Source organism: Lepisma saccharinum, chromosome 17, assembly GCF_977018435.1.
Source record: "Lepisma saccharinum chromosome 17, izLepSacc3.1, whole genome shotgun sequence".
NCBI lineage: Eukaryota > Metazoa > Arthropoda > Insecta > Zygentoma > Lepismatidae > Lepisma > Lepisma saccharinum.
The window spans coordinates 16,678,120-16,703,060 of record NC_139245.1 but is presented as its reverse complement, the minus strand read 5'-3'; the positions used below and the strand labels follow the sequence as shown (position 1 = coordinate 16,703,060).

Below are 24,941 nucleotides of genomic sequence, written 5' to 3'. Positions count from 1 at the left end.
ACAGTTGAAAGTACATGATAATAGAAGCAAAAAAGTCTCATTAAACATGGGTCTGCAAACCAGCCGTTTTCGAGATAATTGCAAATGTGTGGTTACACGCCGCCACTGACTTCATTGTTTGTAAACGTCGTCCTAGTTGGTAAAATGCTAATAATACAGTAGTAGTAGTAATAATAATAATAGTTTTCTCTGAGGTGCTGATGTACCCTTGTAAATGTGAGACTCTCGGGGTGCCTTCGTATTTTTCTTGGTACAGTGGGATCCATGAGTATTAGCGTGCAAATTGTCCATGACTATTTTCATTAATTTTTCTCTTGCATGCAATGTGTTTTTAAGCGAAGGATTTTTATGTATGCTGGTGTAGAAGTTGTCAACAGCATGCTTTGAGTTTTATTTTAATTCTTGAAGCTCTTATTGGGTCAAATAAAGTGCATGAACATGGTGATGGACAATTTGCAGGGTAATACTCATGGATCCCACTGTAAAAGCGTGCAGTGCAGCCTCCCGTGCATTGCCGTTAGCCACACCATACATGAAATGCATATCCGCATACTCTTCGTTGCTGTTAAGGTACCATTTTCACTACGCAGTACAGCACAACTGACGTGACTCCCACAGTACGATTAGACTGTACTGATTGTATCCATCCTGTTTGATTACAATGCCACCTCTCGAAAATGTTGTTTTGTAAACCAAAAGAAACCTCGGAACGCGCAAGGAGTAAGCACTTTGCGTTTACAAAATGCAATCAGTGACGGCTTCTAACCACACATTCGCACACATTATTGGCATTTTACCAACTAGGACGACTTTACAAACAAAAAAGTGAGCGGCGGCTTGTAACCACACATTCGAAATTATCTCGAAAACTGCTAGTTTGCAGACCCATGTTTACTGAGACTTTTTTGCTTCTATTATCGTGTACTTTCAACTGCGTCAGTTTGCGCTATTACTTATGAATACACCCTGTATATTAATTAATGTGTACAGATAAAAAATATCAGTACGCTATTTACGAATGAAATTATGAACTTTTAAAAACTAAATTTTCCGGGCCGCAGGCTCATGAACCACTGGTTTATGTCCATTTCATCCTCAGTCGAGGCTGAATCCGAACCACTAAGTGCCTCTATAGAGGAGCTAACCCTGCAATCTCTAATTACTTATTCTTCGTGGAAACAGAGATGGTGGAGCAGAGAAAGAGGGAGATGAAGGGAAGAGATGCAGAGATTGCTACTCACGAATCAGATGGAAATAGCAAGAAGGAAAGAGTGCATCGGAATTTTGTATAAGTTGAACACGTTATGTACTACATTGGATAAGGGAGACAGAGGCATTCCAGGAGAAACGGGTGTATGGATAAGGACATATAGAGGAAGTGTCGCAGGTAAAAGGGGCAGGGGGAGAGGAAAGAGCGCGCTGAGTGCTTTGGATGTTTTTCATGCAACTCTCTCTACAGCATCAACATGTTACAAAGTGATGTTCTCTTGTTATTGTTGAAGAGTGTTATACTACTTACGAATTCCAACCAGGGTCTATATTATGTATACATCACTGAACTCAGCGTGCGCTGTTCTGAATGTGAGTAGTATCTGGAATTAGCACCCACATATAGATGGGAATGCTAAACAGAGTGGGTTGATGTTGAATCTTAAGTCCAATTTATGCACTGAGCCTACAGTGTTCCTGCGACGGGCATCGAACCAGAGACCGCATGGGATGAGGATGGTACCGCTGCGCCACGCAGGTAGACAAATATAATGGAGGAGACAGATGTAGGAGGTAGGCGCAGACACAGAGAGGAGGAGAATGAATGAGACCCCCTGGTAGATAAAGAGCCGTTATCCGTAGCCGAGTGGTTAGCACAAGGCACTACGACGCCAGTGGTTCCGGGTTCGAATCCCGGCCTGGGTATGGGTGTTCTTTGTGAGTGTTCCTTCATCAATTTCGTCATATCATCACTCCTCATCTTCGCGATTAGCCAAAGGTGTCAGAAATTCGAAGCAAACTAATAAATAAATAAAGTTGGAGAGAGATGGAGGTAAATGGATGTAGATAGGGGGGAGGTGTGATGAAGACATGCAGAGGAGGAGAGAGACTGAGAAAGATGGATAAAAAGAGACGCAGAAAGGAAGGCTAAATGCTATTACGTGCAGTTAATCTGGGCAATTTCTGTCGGTTTCAATTATTCTCACGCGAACAAGCACCGCTGAACCACGTGCAACTGACGTGCAGTCATTCAACACACCAATCCCCCATCGTGGTGCTTTCTGATCGTACTGGACCAATGATAAGCGTGACTAATCTTTGGCTCAACGATCTTAGAGGCGAGAGAAGTTTTTGAACATGAGCCCACTGGATCTTCCAACAAGATACAGAAAAGGTAACACTGACATAGTACTGTAATGTTCCTAAAAGGATAAGAAACGATCGTGAGCAAAGCACGATGGCAAGAAGTGTGCAGACACCATTCAGGATACGACTATCTCCACTTGCATTGCGAGAGATCCGACGTGAGGCAAAACGAAACTTCGCAGTTGCAGATGCAGAATCAAAACTTCACGCAACAAATTACTTAACTGCCGAGCAGAAGGAACGAACGCTGAATCGTTCTAATTAGCAACACGAGAGCAAAATGCGTTGCCAGCTTACAAGCCATAACAAAACAAAGGCTCGTTCTCTCGCATCTTCCGCACAGATGTTACCAGCGCTGACGGAAATTAATGAGAACAAGAGCTGGAAGGATTTTTCTTACCAAAAATAATCACTTCATCCTTCCTTTACCGACGACGTGCTACGAACCGAGATATGTGCTCATAGTACTGATAACTAAAAGCACATTTAACATCGAGTCGAATCACACAATGAAGAAGACAAAAGGCCACCTGAAGTTATATTTCGTTGCAAGATAAAAATAGGTAAGGCTGAAGTTCTCTTGCCAAGAGGCAATGATCCACTTCGAGACTTGGTTGCAGATTTCGAAATTACAAAGAAAAGATCTGAGCGTCGGCCAGACAGCCGACAGTCCTTTGTGATCATATCGTCAGTAGAAATTATCACGGAGCCGTAAGTCAAACAGCTGGCATGCATGGTTCGAACCTAATACACTGTCCGTACTGAAAAGGAATTCGTGTGAAGAAGTGATTTGGATGTGGTTGGATCATATATCCATTACGTCTAAAGGTTAACCACATGCTACAAAAGCAAAATTATGTTCAGCCTACGAGAAAGTGTATCACCACATTTCAAAAACATCATTTCCAATGGTTTCATAGACGCTATGTGGAGCATACGATATATTTTCCTTGCAGCCTGAACAGTGCTCTACTTATCAAGGATAAAAATCCTATATATTATCAAGATTTTCAAACGCTCTTGATTCGCCCTGAACTACAATTTCCACCACACTTTCAAAAGCAATTACTTCGGAATTAATTAGTTTCTCACTGCCATTAGACGTTAATAGTACATAACGGTCGCTCTTGTGGGCAGTGCCAAACACTGTACACGATATTTTGTTCCGTTTCAAAACAGCTCACGGGAAAAGGTGTGCTCCAGCAAGTGGCTCAATAGTACAATTCTGTAGTTGGGCAACATTTACGAATCAAATCGGCATCTTAATGCAGAATTTGTACCAATGTCACTGTCTTAATACACATAGGTCCAACAGTGCGCCAGAAAACGAAAAAAAATTATACCCCTTCTGCACGGAATTCTCGCATTTACAGCACAGAAAATAAATTACACGTCTGCACTTTCTTCCTGCAATTATTCCATGGCAGTTCACATTAATCCAACGTTAAAGGTAGTCAATTAGTATTCAGTGTAGTTTCTTATGTGGCTTATTATGGGAAGACAGGCGAACCGTCCGTCTCATCATCACAGCCACGCAACGTGAATATTCATTAAAAATATACCCCCCCTCCCCCGTCCCTATTTCGTTTCACAATCACCAGTGTTTGCATCTTCTACAATTAGTTCTGTTTTGGGCATCGAAATGCAAGTTATGACTTTGTGTCACCACAGACATGCTTTTAATAGAAAAGTTAGAAAATTTTGAAACTGAACGAATGTTTTCAGATTATAAGCTTCAATTTTTTAACTCTATAAGAGAGTTAGGTTAGTCGCACAAGACTCGACCTCAAGCTTGAGAAATTTTCTGCAACTGGACAATAGTAATTTATTCCAGCATACTGATGTAGCAGGGTGCACCCATTCTACACACACCTAAAAATTATTCAGCGCAGCTGGCTGACTCCTCCGTCTACCATGAGAAACGCCGAAGGTCGCGGACGTGTGAGTGGGCTTGTCCCTCGACCAAGGACGTTTTCACTTTTCATGTTTACCAACAAATCCGCTCTCTACAGACACCACAGATTACAATAACGCAATTTAATCATTCCCTTAATATTAGAGATTACCAGTTTGGCAAAGTTACGCGACCTAAATCTCCGACATCATACTCTAAAGTTAATGCCAGCGGGTTGTAGGGTTCGAATGCAGAACAGGAACGAATGTTAGTGACTTCGCTAGCATTGTCTTCAACTTGACGTAACGTTTGAATATACAAGACAAAATAAATCATCGACGTGTGTAATCTACGGTAAGTACCAAAGTGAATCGAAGTTCGAAAGAAAAATTAATAATATAGTCGCAAGGTCCTTTAGCAGTTTCATCAAGCAACCTAGGTGGTTAAATATTCAATTTACGACATCCTGTCTGAGAATTTGATTTCCGACGTTGTCATGGGTGCTTGCTTCATTGTGCTTTCTTTCATCCTCTTCATCGAGTCATCATTCATCCTCAACGTCGCTATAAACCAAAAGAGATAGACACGGAACATGAAATAATAAAAATAGTATTTTAATTTCATGATGATTATGCATTCAATCGTATATATACGTGGTTAACGCAAAAATAAACAAGTGACGCTGGTACATTAGTTGACGGGCTATTTATGGGGGGAAGCCTTTTACCGAAGTGAAATATCTACATTTAAAAATGCTATGTTACATGAGAAATTATATAACTATAACTTCGTTAGCCTGCGGTTCTCGCGTATTTCCAGAACGTACAGCGAGACAGAGGTTGTCAGTTGAAGCCTGAACACCCAGAAAATTACTACTATCAGTGTTTACTCTCTGCAACATAGCGAAAAAGAAGGTAAGGCTGATTTTGCTGTTCTTCTCGAACCATTCACGCCTTTGAAACCATTCTTGTCGGGGAAGAAACACAACAGGACTACATGACTTAATATCAAGCAAACATAAAGCTGCTTGCTGGTGTGCTTTGACGCCGATAAAATACTTAATGGCGAATATGATTTTCTTCAACACCTGGACTCATTGTTCTGTGCACTCTACGAACCCATTTCCTTAGTCTTCGTCATAGCGTAAGTTTTCTTTAGTGTACATTGCCAAAGCTATCGTGAGTGTTTTGGTTTCACCACTGATTACAAGGAAGTAAACAACTTTTATCGAAAACACAAGCCTACTTTCTTTTTTAAATCTATATTATGGATAAGCGAAAAATGGCATTAGTTCGTTAGCAAAGTTTTGCGAAGTACACATTAACTCAGATAGATAACTCCGGGATTGGAGATAAAGTTTCAAATTGAATACGACACGTGCTCCTACTGGAAATCGAACACAGTACCTCTTGTTTACAATATTAGTTTATTGCAGCCGCTTATGTTCAGAAGACATTCGTAACCTAATTGTCGGGACAGAATATCCATTCACCACGATCAACTCCAATAACGCAGGCTATCTTTTTAAATTACGAATAGTATGGATAAAAAGAATACAATCGTAGAATGAATAACAACACGGAAGGAAACCATGCAGACTTAAAACTACACTATTTGCAACTAAAGCCGCTAGGCTCTATATATATATTTAAAAAAAAAGAGGGTAATCAAGACAATACGTATGCAAGAAGTGATACGGAATGGACGAAACGTAGGATATAATAAATCATTTATAAAACGAATGTCCAGGAAATCTACTATGCACAAGGATAAAAGCTACAAGGCCACGAAAGTTAGTTACACAGCGTTCACATGCAATTATAGAGATAATAATAGAGGAAGAATTGCAAAACTTGCATCTCGAAATCGAGCCAGTTCCGTAAAACTCATCTACTTCGCAAGGTAAGAAACTTATTGAAACTGATATAAAAAAGAATGACGTTAGCTCTACTTATTTAAGTATGTATTTTCTATTATAGTAGTGGGAACATAGTATCTTTGACATGCTGTGATCCACTGTTATATTGACGTTTTATTTCCAAACTAAGAACACCGGTGTCAATTAGATATTTTACTTCGGCTAAATTTCGAAATAAATTAACTTCACTTGTCTGCAGGTGACGATAGGCAAAACTGATTTATCTTCAAGTTGAGGTTGCAAAGCAGCGTTATAAATGTTAAATGCTTACGTCTCAATCAACTTACTGTAGCAAGCCCTGATATTTAGATTAGGTAAAATGCCTATCGCCAATAACACAATGCTGATCCTTCGCAGTAATATCCGTGAAAATGACACTACCTTGAATCTCTAAAAATGGAAAAATCCAAAAGCGTGCGAAACTATCAAACTCAAGTTCCTCTTTCCTCACTGATCTGTCCAGTAGAGACTAAATGAGACTATCGTAGCTGCTGTACGTTTTTCATATATTTCATTCAAGAAAAAAAAAGTTGAATATAATTCGCTGGCTTTTATTTCAATTTTCATGGTGCTTCGAACATTACATACTTTGCATTCAGACTTTCCGCCTCGCCGAAACCACTATCGGATTCATACAGTTCAATGAGACCAACAAATTAGATACCGATGTTTGGGAATTCGCACTCAGCTTGCGTTCGATTTCATATCCACGCACATCACAAAAGTTTTGGTATTCAATATTAAATACGGTAGCTACCGTGAATTTATAAAATACCGAACGTAAGAAATAAGTTGGTCAGATTTAAAACGGGCTATGTTAAACAGCTACACTAAAAAATTAATAACGTACGCCGATGCCGAAAATGTTACGTAGCATACGCATTCACTTAGGTCCAACAAGTGTGTCCGTTACCACGACAGGAATAAACCAACAACCACGATGGAATACTCATTTTGGTGTTCGCTATTTCACAGTCAGGATAACTGGGAAACTTCGAGAATGATATGAAGCTACGGAGTTTTATTTACAAAAGTGGAGAGGTACCACTTGACCACGCGTCGCCCCAACAACAAGCCAGCAGCCCTTGGGTGTAAACGGCTATTTTCGTTGCATATATATGCGAGTAAGTTTAAGTAGAGGACTCCCGTGTTGTAAGAGCATTCGCATTTAGTCCCGGGTTCAATCCTCGATGTGACCAAGAATCTTGAGAACAATCTGGATGTACTTGAAAATAAATAGTGGCCTTCCCTATTTTTTTTCCTATTCTTGGATCAATCGTGACCATGAGAATGAAGGGGTGATAAGGACAAACGCAAATATACATCCATGCATGACGGGGGTTCGAACCTGAGATTTCTGGTTTCACAGCGCGTTACGTTGACCACTCCGGCACGAGGGCCGGTTTAGCAAGAGAAAATATAGCGGCGATGGGACCCGGCATGTGTTGTTTCCCAAAGGACCGTTGCTCCTGATTATGTTCACCAGAATCATCCATACAAGTTCTGGAATGCACGCAAGAAATATCGAAATTAAAACCAATGTAAGACAATAAGAGAAAAAAAGGACATACCTTGCGGGGCCGGATGAAAGTCTGTATCGCAATCGGATGATGTCCTGGAACGTGCGGGGGGATCCCAACGACAGTCGGCACGTGGACCGGATGCAGGGGCATCGGCACCGCCACCACCTTCTGCAAGGGAACCCAAGGAAGCAACCACGGGTGCTGCATGACGCCGTCCATGCACGTGCCGAGCGAAGACTGCACACTGCAATACGTCTGCCTTCCCACTCGCTCACTCAACGACTGACCCCGAGCGCTGAACAATCGCCCGCGCAGCGCAGGAGGGACCAATCAACACGGAGCCACCTAAAAATACATCGGGTGGACATAATCGACCACCTCTTCAGATGCACACTACCAATTCGCCTCTGCCTTCGTGAGGACGGGTCGCTTGGTTTCGTTCGCCGAAAAAATGTGCTCTACTTGAAACGCGAGCCGTACGCGCCCTGTAATCTGTAATGACGTTTCTAGAACGCACTCAACTGGAGAAAATTTGACTTGGTCCCAATAACATTTCCTGATTTTATGACTTAATAGTCTACTCATTGCATTTCAACAGCACAGTTACTATTTTAGTCCACTTTATGCTCAGATAGGCTAATCGGGACAGGACCTATAGTTTAAAGTAGGATACCAACCACTACATGCCACCACGGGTACCAAAGGCCGGAGCACTTCATTTGATTTTATTATTTAGTGTCGCTTTTCTTCCACTTTTGGCTAATCGCGACGATGACGATGATATGATGAAATTAATGGGCACTCGCAAAGAATACTCATGCTCAGGCCGGGATTCGAACCCGGAAACCCTAGCGCGCTGTACTAACCACTCCGCCACGGAGGTCGGTCCAGACCAGTTCAATACTACATGACAGCTATGGGAGAGGATCTTTTAATTACGCTTCATACAATAAAAGTTGGACAGTGACAAGAACATCAAGTTTCGATCCGATACAATCATAAATATGTAATGCTTTCTAATAACCTATATTGTACGATGGAAATTCCATCCGATCAATTTTGAGCATGCTGCCTTCAAAATACAATCAGATGTTTTTCTCGTTGTAAACTAATCTCCTACTCCGTATCTTGTTATAAACTAATCTCCTACTACGTATCTTGTTATAAACTATTCTCCTACTACGTATCTTGTAATAAACTAATCTCCTACTACGTATCTTGTTATAAACTAATCTCCTACTACGTATCTTGTTATAAACTATTCTCCTACTACGTATCTTGTTATAAACTAATCTCCTACTACGTATCTTGTTATAAACTAATCAGCTACTACGTATCTTGTTATAAACTAATCTCCTACTACGTATCTTGTTATAAACTAATCTCCTACTACGTATATTTGTGATAGGTTCTGTGAAAAAAATCACGTGTAACGAAGGAACGTTTCCTGTCTGTTAATTTAAATGAACCTGCAGATACCTGCATACGATTTATTTCCTTTTACAAAAGAGATCATTTCTTCGATATTTTATGACTATCAACCGATAATTTACTGATTCGATAAGTCGATTCTATAAGTCGCTGCTAACACCTCATTGCAGGCATTACACGATCTACATTTCAAGTTCATCTTATACTGTCATTCTAACTCCTTGCTGGCCTCCCCACAGGTCTCTTGCCATCAGCATTTCTACCAAGCAAATTTTTCTATCCTCCCCCATGCGTTTTACTACATGTCCTGCCTACAGAAGTCTTTTCGATTTTATTATTCTACTAATATCATGGTATTAACGTAGATTATGCAGGTCACTATTATGTCACCTTCTACACATATATGTTGTTCCATCTCCTTAGTACCCAAATATCTTTAAAATTCTATTTTCGTAAACATATTTTATGTTCGTCTTTTAGCATAAGGAAGCACGTTTGACATCCATTCAAAACTACAGGCACGAATACTGTATTGTATATTTTCACCTTTACATTCTTCTTATGTTAGTCGAGAGAATCAAAGTTTAAGAATAATTGATTGAGTGCTTGATTTGGTGTTTCAAGTCGACTTTACGCACAGTAAGGCAAATCGGGACTGGACCTACAGTTTAAAGTGGGATCCGAACCACTATGTGCCTCTACCGGGAATCAAACCCGAGACCCATTGGTTACAAGCCGACGACACTACCACTGCACCATCGGAGAAGCCTTTTAAGAATAGAAAAATAACATGCATTACCTGAATTAAGACAATACTTTAGAATATGACTACCGTAAATGGTACAACGGAACTACCGACTTTTCGAGCGAAAGTGAATTTTAAGGTATGTTATATTCCACGTTTTTGGAAAATATTACCCCAACTCAATTAATTGGTATTAGAATATCGTTGAGAACCATCGTGAAATAAAATTGTATGCGCAAATAATAAAATAACAAGATCAATACGAACATTTACAACACTTTCCTTTCCGATATGCCGTTTCCATGGAATTGACGCAAATGGATAAAATCAACAGACCAAACTGAAATTGACATTTACCCTACGGTGTGCGGTGGAAGTTCAAACTGATACATACAATCTAATATACTGTATGTATACAGTGAAATAGGACAATCAATTGAAAGCAATTTCTACGATAAAGAGTTTCAAGTCAATTCAACCAGCGATATGCATAGCAACTCTTACCATTGGGAGACCTAATCACAGGTTATCCTGCACCACCAGGTTCACCATCTAGAAGTGGGAAGAGCCAAAATTACCATAAAATGGAATTTTATGACGAAAAAAAATGGAGTACTGGGAAAACTGGGGAGCGTTCTTGTAAATGGGTGTTGGGGTTGTGTGGATAAATTAATGGATTATTTTCACCAATCTCTCAGTTGAAGTTCACCAACCTGGTATTGCAGAGTTAATTTCTTCTCTGTACAGTTGTGCATGCATTGTTCACCATTTAAATAGCTTTTCCGTATCTCTGCGTTAATTGCGGCGATCAGAATGAGTATTTAATGAGAGTGGAATGAAATGTCAACGCCTTTCCGATTCGAAACTAGGGCCCGTGGTTCCAGAGCTCGCTACACTGTTAGAAGCTATCTTAAATTTTACAATATTCTGCATCTGAAATTTGGCAGCCTGATGTTAGTTTACAAAATCGAGACGCAACTAACTGTCTATTTTTGTGAATATATTCACGTCGTTCGTCACCTCTCTGTACCTAGAATGAGAAGTCAACATAACGTCACTAACAGCTTGGAATATTAAACACAGACAGAAAGTTTTACATTGTGTGTAAAGAAAAAAAAATAATAAAGTGCTCCCCTGTTCTTTGCACCACGCCATGAAGGTGTATAGGGGGTGTGGAGTTAGGGCCCCACACTTTCTTCATCACGGCCAAAGGTGGGGGTGATGTGATCAACACCACTCCCCTGACCGCCTTACATCCCTAAGTTTTCCCAAGGTACCCACTTTATACGACGCTGGGTGGGCGCCGGAGCCGCTTGAACAGGTGGAAAAACTCCCGGTTCTCCCTCGCCGGGCATCGAACCCGGGTCTCTTGCATGGTAGTCAGACGCACTAAAGATTAAAGCTACCGGGGGTTAATATTAATATACACACATACATTATGTGTTTGCTCGATATATATTTAAGTCCACTGTATGCCCTGGAGTTGCAGTTTAAAGTGGGACCAAAACCACTATGTGGCGTCACCTTCTTCCGAACCGGGGACCCCTTTGATTAAAAGGCAATGACATTACCGCAGGCAGTCACATATGTTTATACACACGCGCCCACAGAGCATTGCAACACATAAGAAAAACTTTAAAATGTAAATATTTTATCTTGCATAAAGACAGAAAATAATTATAAACTGCAGTTGTCAAGAATGGAACAGAAGCAGAAGACAGCAGCCTCGCCACCAGAGTCAGAAGAGTTCCATTCCTCAACACTACAGCCAAGTAAGAGAACCGTGATTGAAACATGGAAACTTGCTGGTTGGTTATCCTTGCAGACAGACCTTTCCCTGTCGTAGTTTACTGCAACTTTCTCTGATCGCACTTGCGCTTTCATTATTGCACTGGAAATGTTTAATTCCGTTGATCGAAATGAGAGACAGGAAATAATTAATGGAACGATGCCACGATTTATCCCAGTTGTAGAACTATGGACTCCAGATTTCGATACTTGCCTGGTTAGCCACAAGGCCACCGCAAGCATTGAATGAGCAATCCTTAGGGAGCTCTTACACCTAAGTGACAAGCAACAAGCGACAAGTGACACGCGCGTTTCACACCGCAACAACACATGTCACTTTCTGTCTGAAAACTCCCTTATAAAATTAGGTGACAATGTATTAGTCTAAAGGCAATTACAATGATCAGTAAAGCAGAATATATTGGTTCTTGAACTACGCCATATCCACAAGTAGAGATGATTTTCATGCATTAGATGCCATAACGAACCGGAACAAAATGTACAAGCGATTCGTGAAATAATAATTTCAAACATAATAATTATTAAAATAATTTGCTGCATGTGATTCTGCACTGGTCATATTAAGGTTTCGATGTGATTTACGTATGTAATAGGACCACAAACCAAAATACTGCAGCTCCAAATTTGAGTTTTACAGATATACTAGGAAGGGAATATTGCAGAGAGCAGCTTGAAGGGTGAACAGTGAAAATAAGGTTTTCAGAATATCACAACATTTTAGGAATAAATGGCTATGGCTAAGATACCGGCAGATGTGCAAGCACTTACAAAATACGTTTGTTTTGTACAAAATATACACCATAGCAAGTGCACGGAAAAGACGGATTTAAAAAATATATATATATCAGCTTATCTGCAATTACAGTACATGCATGCAAAAACACACATCTGCATTCAATGTAGTGACAAAAGTATAAACCAATTTACAAGTTGAAAGGATATTAAACTTCATAGAGATTTCAGCAACACCTACCGTCTTATGACCTACCGTGTCATTCCTCTACCAACTGAATTATCGAGCTACTCCTGACTTCGCCTGATTTTTCGCTCTTGCTGTTTTATTGATTTAGTTGGTGTTTTATGTCCACTTTATACACAGCAAGGCTAATCGAGACTGGACCTACAGTTTAAAGTGGGATCCGAACCACTATCGAACCCGTGACCCCTTGATTACAAGGCGACGACGCTACCACTGCGCCATCGGGGAGGCCACTCTTACTGTTTAACTGCGTGGAATTGTCTGCGGTGTGTGATTAAAAAAGTAAGATATAATTAATGTTCTTGTGAGGGAAAACACTTACATTGACTGATTTGGTTTATTTTACTTCGCTTTCCTGCCATTTCTGGCTAATCGCAGAGATGATGATGAGTGATATGATGAAATTGATGAAGGGGTACTCACAAAGAACAAACATGCTCAGGCGGGGATTCGAACCCGAGAAAGAAACACTTATAATACGTGAACTATAGAACTATAAGAACCTCTCTTTATAATTACATAATATGCATCATATTAAATTAGATTATAATTAGAAACTAACTCACGAAAATTTTCCCCCAAATTAATTATTCTCTCTCTCCCATATTATATAGAACACAATTTTCTCCCCTCAAAATGGTGTTCTATATAGATATATTCACTTCGTTTTTCTCTAAACTCAATAAACATTAAAATTACATATTAAGTAAGGCAATTACTTTAAGTTAAATACAAATACTTCCAAAATTAAATAAAATTAAAGATAATACTGAATTATTTTATATTATTTAATAAATAGATTCTACTTAATAACCATAAAAATAAAAACCCAATAAATAATTTTCTTAACCCACTACTATAATTAACATATAAAGGTTACTACCGTTAGTATGTTCTAATACGATTAAATGGAGAAATATATATTAGGATATCGTATTATAGCGCCATATGGGTTCCGGGTAAATACATGTCTTCGTCTTATATGATGCGATCGGGTTGAAAGGCGAGTTCGTGGTCAGGAAGCCTTTACTGTTACTGCCTTCATGGTGCATAATATGCGATGCGCACGTGAAGGTAAGCCGTCGCTTGCATTACTCGACTGCTTACAAGTTTCTCCAGCTGTTAAAAGAGATATAATCTATTGGTAATTCCGTAAAGGTCCACCTAGGGGGGGGGGGGGCGGAGAAAAAGTCATATACTTCGCCGGAGTCATAAAGATCAGTAAGTAGAGTAATGGAGGCAGAAGGTAATTCTACCACATAATCACCAAAACTGCCTCTTTACGGCTACAACACCATTTTCCGGACGCCGGCTGCGGTTTTCCAGCCGCCTACCGCGTGAGCGACAATGTCATTAACAGGATGCGGCCACGCGCCCTGGCGTGGCAACGAAAAAAATACGCTGAAGTTATAGAAATATTAGCTTTGCAGAATGACGAGGGCAATTTTTCAGTTGGCGCACAGTACTGCAGCGTCGCTTGGCGAAGGAAGTCCTCGGCCTTCGCCAAATAAAACAACATTCGCAGCTAATTATTTCGAGGGCTCTTTCCAGATGAAGGATTTGCAGAAATGTTATGTTCCTCCATACCAGTGTTTCTCGACCGTTACAAGCATAGATCGGAATTTTGTAAACCTAAAAATGTCGGAAATTACAGAACTAAGACTCCCGGATTAACATTAACCAAAATAGGTCTCAAGAGCGAAAATAGGTACCGAGAAAACTCTTCTACTAAGTTAACATAATACTACAACAGTTGTAATTACCAAAACCTACAGCGCCTCCCTGATGGCGTAGCAATAACGCCATTCCCTTGTAACCAATGGGTCCCGGGTTCGATACCCGGTGGAGGAACTAGTAGTTAGGATCCCACTTTGAAACGACTGGGTTACAGTGTTCGAATCACGGCCTAGGCATGGGCGCTTCTTGTGAGTGTCCCTACATCCATTTCATCATACGTATCATCACTCATCCTCATCTTCGCAATTAGGCAAAAGTGACAGAAAACTAACTAACTAACTAACTCTCTAGCCTTCTTAAACCCGAAGGTTCATGGCTGCAGCAACACAGGCCTTCCATCTGTCCCTATCTTGAGCAAGATCTATATACTCTTTTCCATCCCTACCGATTTCCCTTAGGTCCATCTCAACGTTGTCCCTCCATCTTCGTCTTGGCCTTCCTACAGGTCTCTTACCATCAGGTCTCCCAACAAGAATCCTGTAAATTCCTCTTTCCTCTCTCATTCGTGCCACATGGCCTGCCCACCTAAGTCTTCTTGATTTAATTATTCTAATAATATCTGGACATGAATACAAATTATGTAGTTCTAAATTATGTAACCTTCTCCACTCACCTGTCTCCTCATCCCTTTTAGGTCCAAAGATTTCCCTAAGGATCTTATTTTCAAATACTCTCAATTTATGTTCCTTTTTCAATGTAAGGGACCAAGTTTCACACCCATATATAACTACAGGAAATTACTGTTTCGTATATTTCAACTTTTAGTTTCTAAGATATTAAACGAGAAGACAAATGTTTATAAAGAGAGAAATAACATTAATTCCTGAATTAAGCCTACTTTTTATTTCCTCTTTAATATAATTTTCATCTGTTAATATTACTCCTAAGTATTTGAATTTTCTCTTTGTTAACTTCCAAACCTATCTCTTTAGCAGTTTTGAAAAATATTTTAGCATTATTCTTAATTGTATTCACATCATCCCCCAGTAAGTCTAAATCATCTGCATATGCTAACAACTGAGTCACACCATTCAATTTTAGTCCTTCTTTAGTTTCTTTTACCTTCCTAACAGCATATTCTAAGGCAAAATTAAAGAGCAATGGAGATAATGCATCTCCTTGTTTTAACCCATCATGAATTGTAAATTTGTCAGACATATTAATACCCACACGAATTTTACTTTCTGTTCCACTGGTGTATATTTTTATCATACTAACATGCTTCTTAGGTATTCCAAACTCGACTAATATACAGGGTGTATCAAAAAGAATCATCCGATTTCGAAAGGCTATATTTAGGAAACCAATGAACATAGAATCTCGCAGCAAATTGTACAATACATGTTGTAACATCAAGTTTTACTTACACTAGGTTTTGATTTGTTGCAGGTAAGTGCTTTACCGGTACAGCTCATCTTTAGTCCGCATCAATAAGGCAACCCAGCAACAGCAAGCATTCTGCGTTCTCCACTTCAAGAAATGTGAGTTCGTTACAACTGTGCAACGTTGAATACTGTGAGCAGTAGGTGGTGACGACGAATCTCACGCTGCACAGCTGTAACGGACTCACATTTGTTGAAGTGGAGAACGCAGAATGCTTCCTGTTGGTGGGTTGCCTTATTGATGCGGACTAAAGATTGAGCTGTACCAGTAAAGCACTTACCTGCAACAAATCAAAACCTAGTGTAAGTAAAACTTGATGTTACAACATGTATTGTACAACTTGCTGCGAGATTCTATGTTCATTGGTTTCCTAAATATAGCCTTTCGAAATCGGATGATTCTTTTTGATACACCCTGTACATATTATATAATTTATCTCTTTTGACCGAATCATATGTTTTTCTGAAATCAATGAATAGCTGATGGACATTTTGATTATATTCCAAAAATGACAGAAAAGCGAAGTAAAATACACCAAATCAATCAATCAAATCCTACTTTAAACTGCAGGTCCGGTCCCAATTAGCATTTCAGTGCATACGTTTGACTTATAACTAAACTCAAACTCGAACAAAAACCTATAGGTTGTATTTTCATCAATGTTCTAGTCTTCGAACAGATATATTTTCAATTAAACTATCCCCTTTCTTCTTCAAAGCAACTATGAGAACTTCACCACCAGCCGAATAATGCAATATTTCAAGTTCATTCTCGTGCCGTGTTAAGAGAAAAAAAAATATTAGAACTTCAAGTGCGAGAAACATGTGTAAATATGCACTTCCAACTCGATTCCGTCTCGTCCAACTGTGTTGTATAATTGTATAGCCACGGCATGTAAATTAACTAGTCTACCCAAGAAATATAGCGAAAAATTGAAAAACGCAGGTTCGAGCAGGACTCGAAACCGGATATCTGAAACACCATGCCATTGCTATACCAACTCGAGCCATGCCAGATTTCGCCAGATTTCTCTTTTACCAGCGTGTGTCAAAGAGAGTAAGGTAGCTTATCTTTATGTTACACACTTGATGGGAAATCATTCTTCCACCTTCGGTAATATCAGCCAATGCCGAATAAAATATTTTCGAAGACTCATCTTTCGTCACTACAATGTATATAACGAGCACTTGCTTAAGTCTCAACTTCCGACAGTCCGTTACCAAATTGAACTTCCTGAAAAAAATGTATAGCGCACAACCAGCAGATACAATTTTACTTTGACTTGCAGAATTGTTGCTTGCTATTGGATAACTTGAAAATTTAAATTGCAGGAATTAATGCAAAAATATTTCCAATAAACAGTAAGTCTGAATGTAATTTTGCGCATTTTACGGCAACAGTGTATTACTTAAAGGGAACAAGAGGTTCAGAATAGATTTTAACAGTAATGTATGGGGTTAAAGGAACTTTTAAACCAATTCTATCTACATGGAGAACACGAGATGTAACATCAATAATTAGGATGTCTTCAGGAACGCTCAGAATGAGTAGATATCATCTCCGCAAATCAGTTGTTACGCCTTGCTTATTTTGATAAATTTATTCAACATTTATAAAGAAATGAATACTCAACTCAACAATTTTTTTTGCACTTACAGCTTTACAGGTGGCTTTTTATGGCCAGCATACAAGAAATGAATAGAAAATGTATAAGGTAAAAAGTTGAGGATTGTAAATTAAAGGATAGGTTATGATGAAAAAGAGTAGAGTTGATTGTTCCGATAAATAAAACATTATGACGTAATCGAAGGAACACCTATCAAAATTCAGACAATGTTGATGTACTAACCTTTATGTAATAAATTAATGGCGGAAGTTTTTAATCTTAGATTTATCAATCTATAATTATTTAATATAAATGTGTAAGTATTTGTTAACAGTAAAAAATGTATCCAAATCTATTGAACGATTTATCAAACTCAACTTTTGTAAATATTACACACTATAATGTAAATGAAGAAATATTTTGTCTTTATAACCTACTAGTCAGGGGTTCGAGAATACAGAAATCGGGTATAAATACGACGACAATTCATGGTAAAATTGAGTGGTTTCTTGATATCCGCTCTTGCGTGGGTCTGTTACCAGGCGTAGTGTTGAGTCGCTCACGCCCAGCAAAACTGAGCAAGTTCTCATGAACGAGCTCAGTCGGATATCAAAGAAATCGAAACAGTAATCACGTTTCTTAAGGACCCGATTTCTCAGTCTCGCGTTCCTAGTTTTCGTATGTTTGTAAATGAACTTAAATACTAAAAACTGGTTAAATTTATATCCTAGAGTTCGAGTATTCCTTCTACTCAACTGAGATGGTTCCAGTGTGAACTGTTGGAGTTCTCATGTTGCTGACTGCAGGAGCTGTGGGTAATTAACTCAATTCTTATCACTGCGTGTGTCTGTTAAGATACAGTGTCGAGTCTCTCACACCCCGCAGTGGTAGGAACGTAGCACAGTGATGGATTTTATGTTTTGGAAGGAACTCGTAATAGAAGTTAAGAACAGATATAGTGAATTTTAGCCTAAAAAGCAAAAACAGGCAGTGGCCACCATTTAAGGGTATTTTGGGCCACATTAAGATACTCCCTACAGTCTGAATCGTAGACATCTATAACGATTTTCAATTTTCACTTAAAGGAACAAAATAGGCACTGGCCATAGATGGCTATGCCTACTTATCACACACATGGAAAAGACGAGAGACAACACAGAACTCTACAGAAGTTCACACTTAGGGTGCCCTCCGAAACTCATAACACCCCCGTAATACTCAACAAGTCACCGGGTCGAATAATGGGTTAATGCCCCTCCCACAAACAGGCTCAGCTTGTTTCAGGCAAGAGAACAAAAATGTCAAACACTACATCGTAAGCCTCAAATGAATTTAAGCGCTTATTATACACAAAGGAAGTCACAAATGTAATAACAAAATATAATTGATTTAGTTTTATAAAAACAATTTTACCTTCTTTATTCATGCTTTCGGCCAACTCAGATAGCACAAACAAACTCTCTTCTCCATCCCCTTTCCACTGAAAAAAATCGCCCCCCCCCCCTTACACAAAGTATAAAGATAAGAACTTTTCATAAGGAAAGGAGGGAATTAAATGGCTCCTTTGAAGAGTAATCAATTTTTTACTGCAGGAACTGTCCCTGGAGGAAAAAGTCCGGTATTAGCGTTCCTCTGGTAAATTGAATTTTCTGAAAACATTTCCTATCTGAAAATATCAAGTTTCCAGCCATCTCCACTCAGCGTCTAGAAAGTCTATAAATGAACAACCGTGTTCCCACAGTATTATCTTCTGCGCCAGGATCCAATAGCTGTTGCGTCGATATGTTGACGAGACAGCTTAACATGCTCCGATAATTTTAGTTTCAGTTGAGTTGGTGTTTTAAATCAAGTCCACTTTATGCACAGTAAGGCTAAGCGGGACTGGACCTACAGTTTAAAGTGGGATCCGAACCACTTGTGCCTCCACCTCTAAGATCGAACCCTTCATTACACGGCAATGACGCAACCAGCTCCGAGATTTTTGTTTTCAGTTCTCGATATATTATATACAACAATAGCAACAAAAACATTATTTTTCCACAATGAAACAAAGTTAATTTTAAATTTGTGTTGCCCACTGCTAAATAATCCGATACGAAGAAGTTTGTTAAGTTGCCAGTAAACTTTGACTTGTTGACGGAGCGTGGCAATGCATGTGGGATTTTGCATAACACATCGAAAACGTATCAAAACTAAATTCCGTCAAGCAGCATCCCTTTGAGCGTTAGTGACACACGGAATTTTTCACTGGTCATCGCCATTGTTATCTGGTTTCTATATCGAAAAATGTAGGTTTATTGGAAGTAACCATTTCTCTCTATTCCTATTAACATTTCAGTGTTCTAGAAGTAATTGTATAGATCATTCTGTAATTTCAAAACTGGCCATTATCGTAATTAAAAACAAAATTAACATGTTTCAATTTCTCTGCATTAAAGCCTGTATTGCAGGAAAAATACGTATTTTGTGACGTACCTCGTACACTTCAAATGACACATTGAGTCAAATAACAAACTGTTCGATATGTTTATAATTTTCAAACCAACCAACACATTGATTGGATGGGATCACAGGCTTCCAAAGGGGTTGGGGGTGGAGAATGATCGTCCAAAAACTACCCTTCTGTGTCGATGCGTCTCCAACAACGTAGCAAGAAAATTCACGTATTACCAAAGAATGATCCATATGAAATAGGGAATACGTTACATAACTAAGCACAAGTTATCTAGTAAACATATTTTGACACACTCCACCATTTGGAAACAATTACACTAAAATCACGTTTTGGGTAGGAGTTAACTCTTGGTAAACTTACTAGGAGACAACGACGTTAACGTAATTCAGATATGCATTCAAGTAGCCTACAGCAAATGAACGTTAATCTTTTTTTAGGAAAGCAGTCGAAATGGAACAGCAACCGAAGCGGATCAGCATATACTACAGTAGTCGACTCAAATCTTGTCATCTAAGTTCTTGGGTTCGAGTCTCGGCCTGGGCATAAGAATTTCCATTCAACAATTTCATCTAACCATTCTCATCGTCGTAATTACCTAAAGAGGCAGAAATGGTTAAATACAAATAAAATGGAAACTTCAAACCCTTGATTCCTAAATTACAAGGCGGGGTACAAATACATCACGTCTCTCACTGCAAATTCATACCATTCAGATCTAGACGATCAGTCACATTAGCTAGAACCTCCTCAGTGCAGAAAAAGAGGACTAGGAGACTAGATCTATTTACGGAATAAAAAGTAAGGTGCGGGTGGATATGACTTCAAAAAAAATAGATGCGGAAGTTGGCATGGAAACGAGTCTCAGGAGGCAATGACCGCGTATATCATCACCAGAGCAGGTGCTGCAATGCTCCAGCTCAATGATCAAGGTCCGATGGCCGTCGGCGGATACTTCAGAAAACGATACATCGGAGACGGGGTCTCCTCTTGCATCTCCCGCTGTTGCGATGAGACAGCAAACCGCTGGCCACCTGCTTCGATCAATCAGGAGCACTTTCGCCCTCGAGGACTAGAGACAGGTCGGTGGGAACAAATTCGGAAAGAGCATTAATCAAGACGTTCGCGGAATTTCTTCCTGGATCCTGACTGAAAAATTAATGCAGGTATCTACTCTGAGGACCGTTACACCTAGACAAGTCATCCAGAAAGTGTTAAAGATGCCTGCTCGCATATGTAACGTGAGCAGGAACGAGATCCATCATGGTTAAGATATTAAGGGACTGGAGCTCCGGTTACGGAACCAGATTAGAAATCACAAGTACAGATCAGGAACTAAAAAATAGAGCAGGTGGACGGAGTAAAATAGGAAACATCAAACTTTCTGATCAAACATAGTTACATTCGTTTTTCAAAATTAGAAAAATGCACGGATAGCTCCACGAACCATTCACGGAAAAGGTTTCCGAGGATTGAAGGGACATGAGATTAACATTAGAACTCGAAAGCTTCGAAACTTTCCATAACTCACCTGGTTGATAACTTTACACAATATTGAAGGAAAACCTACATGCTAGCCATACAATTCACCCATTTCTATAGCGTAGTGACGGTATTGCATCGGAAATTGTCGCTTCACTCATGACATGGAAATTAGTGGGTAGTTGCCAAAAAATCAAACATTACGAAAGGAACATTGAAACAGTATTCCGAATTAGACAATATAAATATTTATAAATATGCGATTGTTTGCATCGATGTTATAGTTCATGCGTGATTTTCATAGAAATCGGAATACATATTGATGCGTTCACTGGTTTGCGTTTGTGTAGTTGTGCAGTATATTGTCGCTTGACCCAGCACTGATGTCTGGAGACAGATTTTACTTTTTTACAGTCTCCCTTGAATCGTTCCACAATATATATGTATGTGTATGTGTGTGTGTGTGTGTGTATATATATATATATATATATATATATATATATATATGCACAGTTGTAGTGTAGAAATATATCTCAATACCCATTTCCACTTCCGATAAGTTAATTATTCAATCTACTTTCCTACCTCGACAGGATAATCGCGACGATAAGAATGGAAGTCTTCTTTTTTCTACTTTGACTATTCTGCGTTGCTTTCTTGCCTCTCTAGGTTGATCGGAAAAATAGAGATTTAAGATTAACTAACGAAATAGATGATGCGACGAACACTCACAAAGGAGCATAGTTGCATAGCACTATACGCCAACAACTTCACCACAGATGCCAGTGAGGATGAATGTAACTGTTCAAATGAATGACACACATGCATATGTATCTACATAGGATGCAGAACAACTTGCACAGCGTGTGGGGAATATCAAGACGAACTTTTCTTAATAACGTTTTCCAATGCATGCTACAAACATATTCTATTTTATGTTTTTGCATTAAAGAAGGGATTTATAAGTTTTTCTTAGAAGTATTTACACTCCAGAAGGGGCAGTCCTTGCCTCCATTATTTACAGTTTGTCCGTACCGTACAAATACAGAAAATACAGTATGTGTGAAACCATGAATCTCCAGTACGTGGCTGCATGGATATGGTCGAAACGAAGCATGAGGAGCAAAAACGTCAATAAGAAAAGTCGTTTGTTGTGAGTATGTTTTGCCCTTTACTGAAGGTGTAAATTGTGATTAGTATTTTATTATTTAAGCTAATTTTCGTGCTTCACATCAATCATAATAAGGAAGATGAACTAATACACAAATAATCAGACGATTGCAACCAAATAATCAGCCAATCATAAAGAGACTTTGTGGATTTGGACCCAGAATCTAAGACTTAACAAGTCCAGTAGTTTACAACTGTATTGTAAAATGTATATGCATAAATATTATTAAAAATGTACTGGTGTTTATGACGAAGTGAAGCTGCAGAAACAATTTTCAATATAGGGTTTTCAAGTTCGAATCTAGTGTGGTAACCAAGCACTACACGGTGTATCACTGATTAATGTTACAATGTGAAAACGCATAGTGCGTAACTCATCTTGTCTGTAACATCCAAGATGGAACTTTTGTTCTCGTCGCACAAAAGACACTCTTGGAAGTAATCAAAGTGAAGCAACACAATGGGGCAAGTTTAAAATATTTCACAATCTCGTTTAATTTCTTTGTCGGAAATCCAAAGAAGTATTATGAGTCAAGTCCCCTTTATACCTGCCCCGGGCAAATAACGACGCAAATTAATTGAATCACGAGTAAGATTCATTTTATTCTGTCAGCAAAAGGACGCGACAGAGGGTTGGAGGAGAAGAGTAGAACAAATATTGCAATCAAACTTCAAGTAATTACTTCTGGCGGAGAAGCTGCAGAGCTTCCGAAACAAATAAAGAGGTCGGGGTGGATCTGATCCAATCTTCTTTACTTCCGTTTCTTCTTTCAGTTTTCCTGCGCGATGTGATCTATTCTTTTACCGCAAGGCATGCGTGTGGACCATGTAATGATATAACAAAGAGTAAAAAAGAATATTCTTAAATTCAGGGAGAACATCGAATTATCGAAACTTCAAAGATCGTCTGCGAATGTGAAAGAACTCAGAACCACGAGTTACAAGCTGTTATTACGGAACTTTCGAATTATTTTGCGTCGATTTTCTGCCACTCTAATCGCGACGATGAGGACGGGTGATGGTTAGGTGAAATTGCGGAAGGTTCATTCACAGAGACTCGCCCATGTCCATGTCTGGACTCGAACCAGGAACCTTTGGCAGCGAGATCGTCACACGATCACGCAATGCATTTGGTTGCCGAGGCGGATGTGTGTGTGTGGCAAAATCTATTTGGCTAATGCGGCACATTGGCAGACAATTGAAGAGACAAAGATATGGATGATCCATGTCAAAACACCGGAAAATGGGTAAATTTGCAACCAGCACTCTCCGATTTGGACTAATTTGCATAATTTGTTCATTCAGTTTCCCTGAGCAAGCATGTAAATTTTATGTAAAAAAAAAAAAGGACATTTCCGAATTACGGGATTTTAAAATTTTATTTTCTTTTAAACAAGTTTCGCTTTCCATCGATATCTCTGTTTCTTAATGAGATACAGAGCACGACGCGAGGTGTAATGGGTTCGCTCTAGTATACTCGAAAATACCTTTCTACATATTTCTTACTGCGGTTAACACTTAATGTGTGACATCATACGGTTTAATTTTTGCAGCATTTTAAAAATGTATATCTCTGCTAGCTTTCACAACTAATGCTAGCATATTTCACCATTCTACAGAACCTATTACTTCAATATGGAGTGTGAATACTAGTGCATGAAACAATTCCAGCACGATGTAGCTCGTACGCACAATTTGTGATCGCCTTGCTGGCTGACGAGATATATCATACGCTTAATTTAGCATGAAACCATTCTACTCTGTTCGAAACCAGGGTAAGATGGTTGACAGTGTTTGTCCTTTCATCTATTTCACGATCAATCATTCATAACCAACTACGCAGTTAACCACATGGAAAGATATGAAGCTACTGCCAAAATAACGGAATAAAAAAAATCGTTCTTTTTTCTATTTCATCGTAACAGATTTTTTAATCGTGCATTTTTTGATCGTTCGTCCGAAAAATTACGCTCGTTAATATACCGACTGTACATTCTATATCAACATTGCAGTATATGGTTGGATATCCAATGCTATCCCTTGCTTTCGACTTTTCGTCGCTTGCCTTATCGTGTGATTTAATTATTGTTTGCTTTTTCGGTTTGTTATTAGCTTCGTCAGCTTTCGCACGTTTCACTGAAAATACTGCGTTTAAATCGGTGTTCGATCACAATTGGTATTGTATTTCATAGCATAAGTTTAGCACTCTATTGCTGCTAACTGCTCGACAGGACATACAGGGTGTCGCCATACAACACCTACAGATTAATGAATTGAAAAAAGGTAAAAAAGGTAAAGTGCTCCCCTGTGCATAGCACCACGCCATGAAGGCGTATAGGGGGTGTGGGGGTAACGCCCCACACTTTCTTGATCCGGTCGTGAGTGGGGGTGATGTGATCAGCATCACGCCCCTGACCGCCTTTACCCCCCCAGGGTTTCCCCCAGGTACCCATGTTA

General features: G+C 39.2%; 1 protein-coding gene across 3 annotated transcripts in view; it reads right to left on the bottom strand.

The window, feature by feature from the left end:
- The window catches only part of LOC146001554 (pseudouridylate synthase RPUSD2-like), a 1,108,196-nt gene that overhangs the window by 867,347 nt on the left and 215,908 nt on the right, over positions 1-24,941 (bottom strand). The window contains exon 1 of one of the 3 annotated variants that reach the window (XM_083139023.1): positions 7,739-7,959. The exons of the other annotated variants lie outside the window; for them this stretch is intronic. Within the exon in view, the coding sequence (XP_082995149.1) occupies positions 7,739-7,909 (171 nt within the window). The 5' untranslated portion in view covers positions 7,910-7,959. Of the gene's footprint in view, positions 1-7,738; positions 7,960-24,941 lie in introns of those variants that run through there. 3 annotated transcript variants of the gene reach the window in all.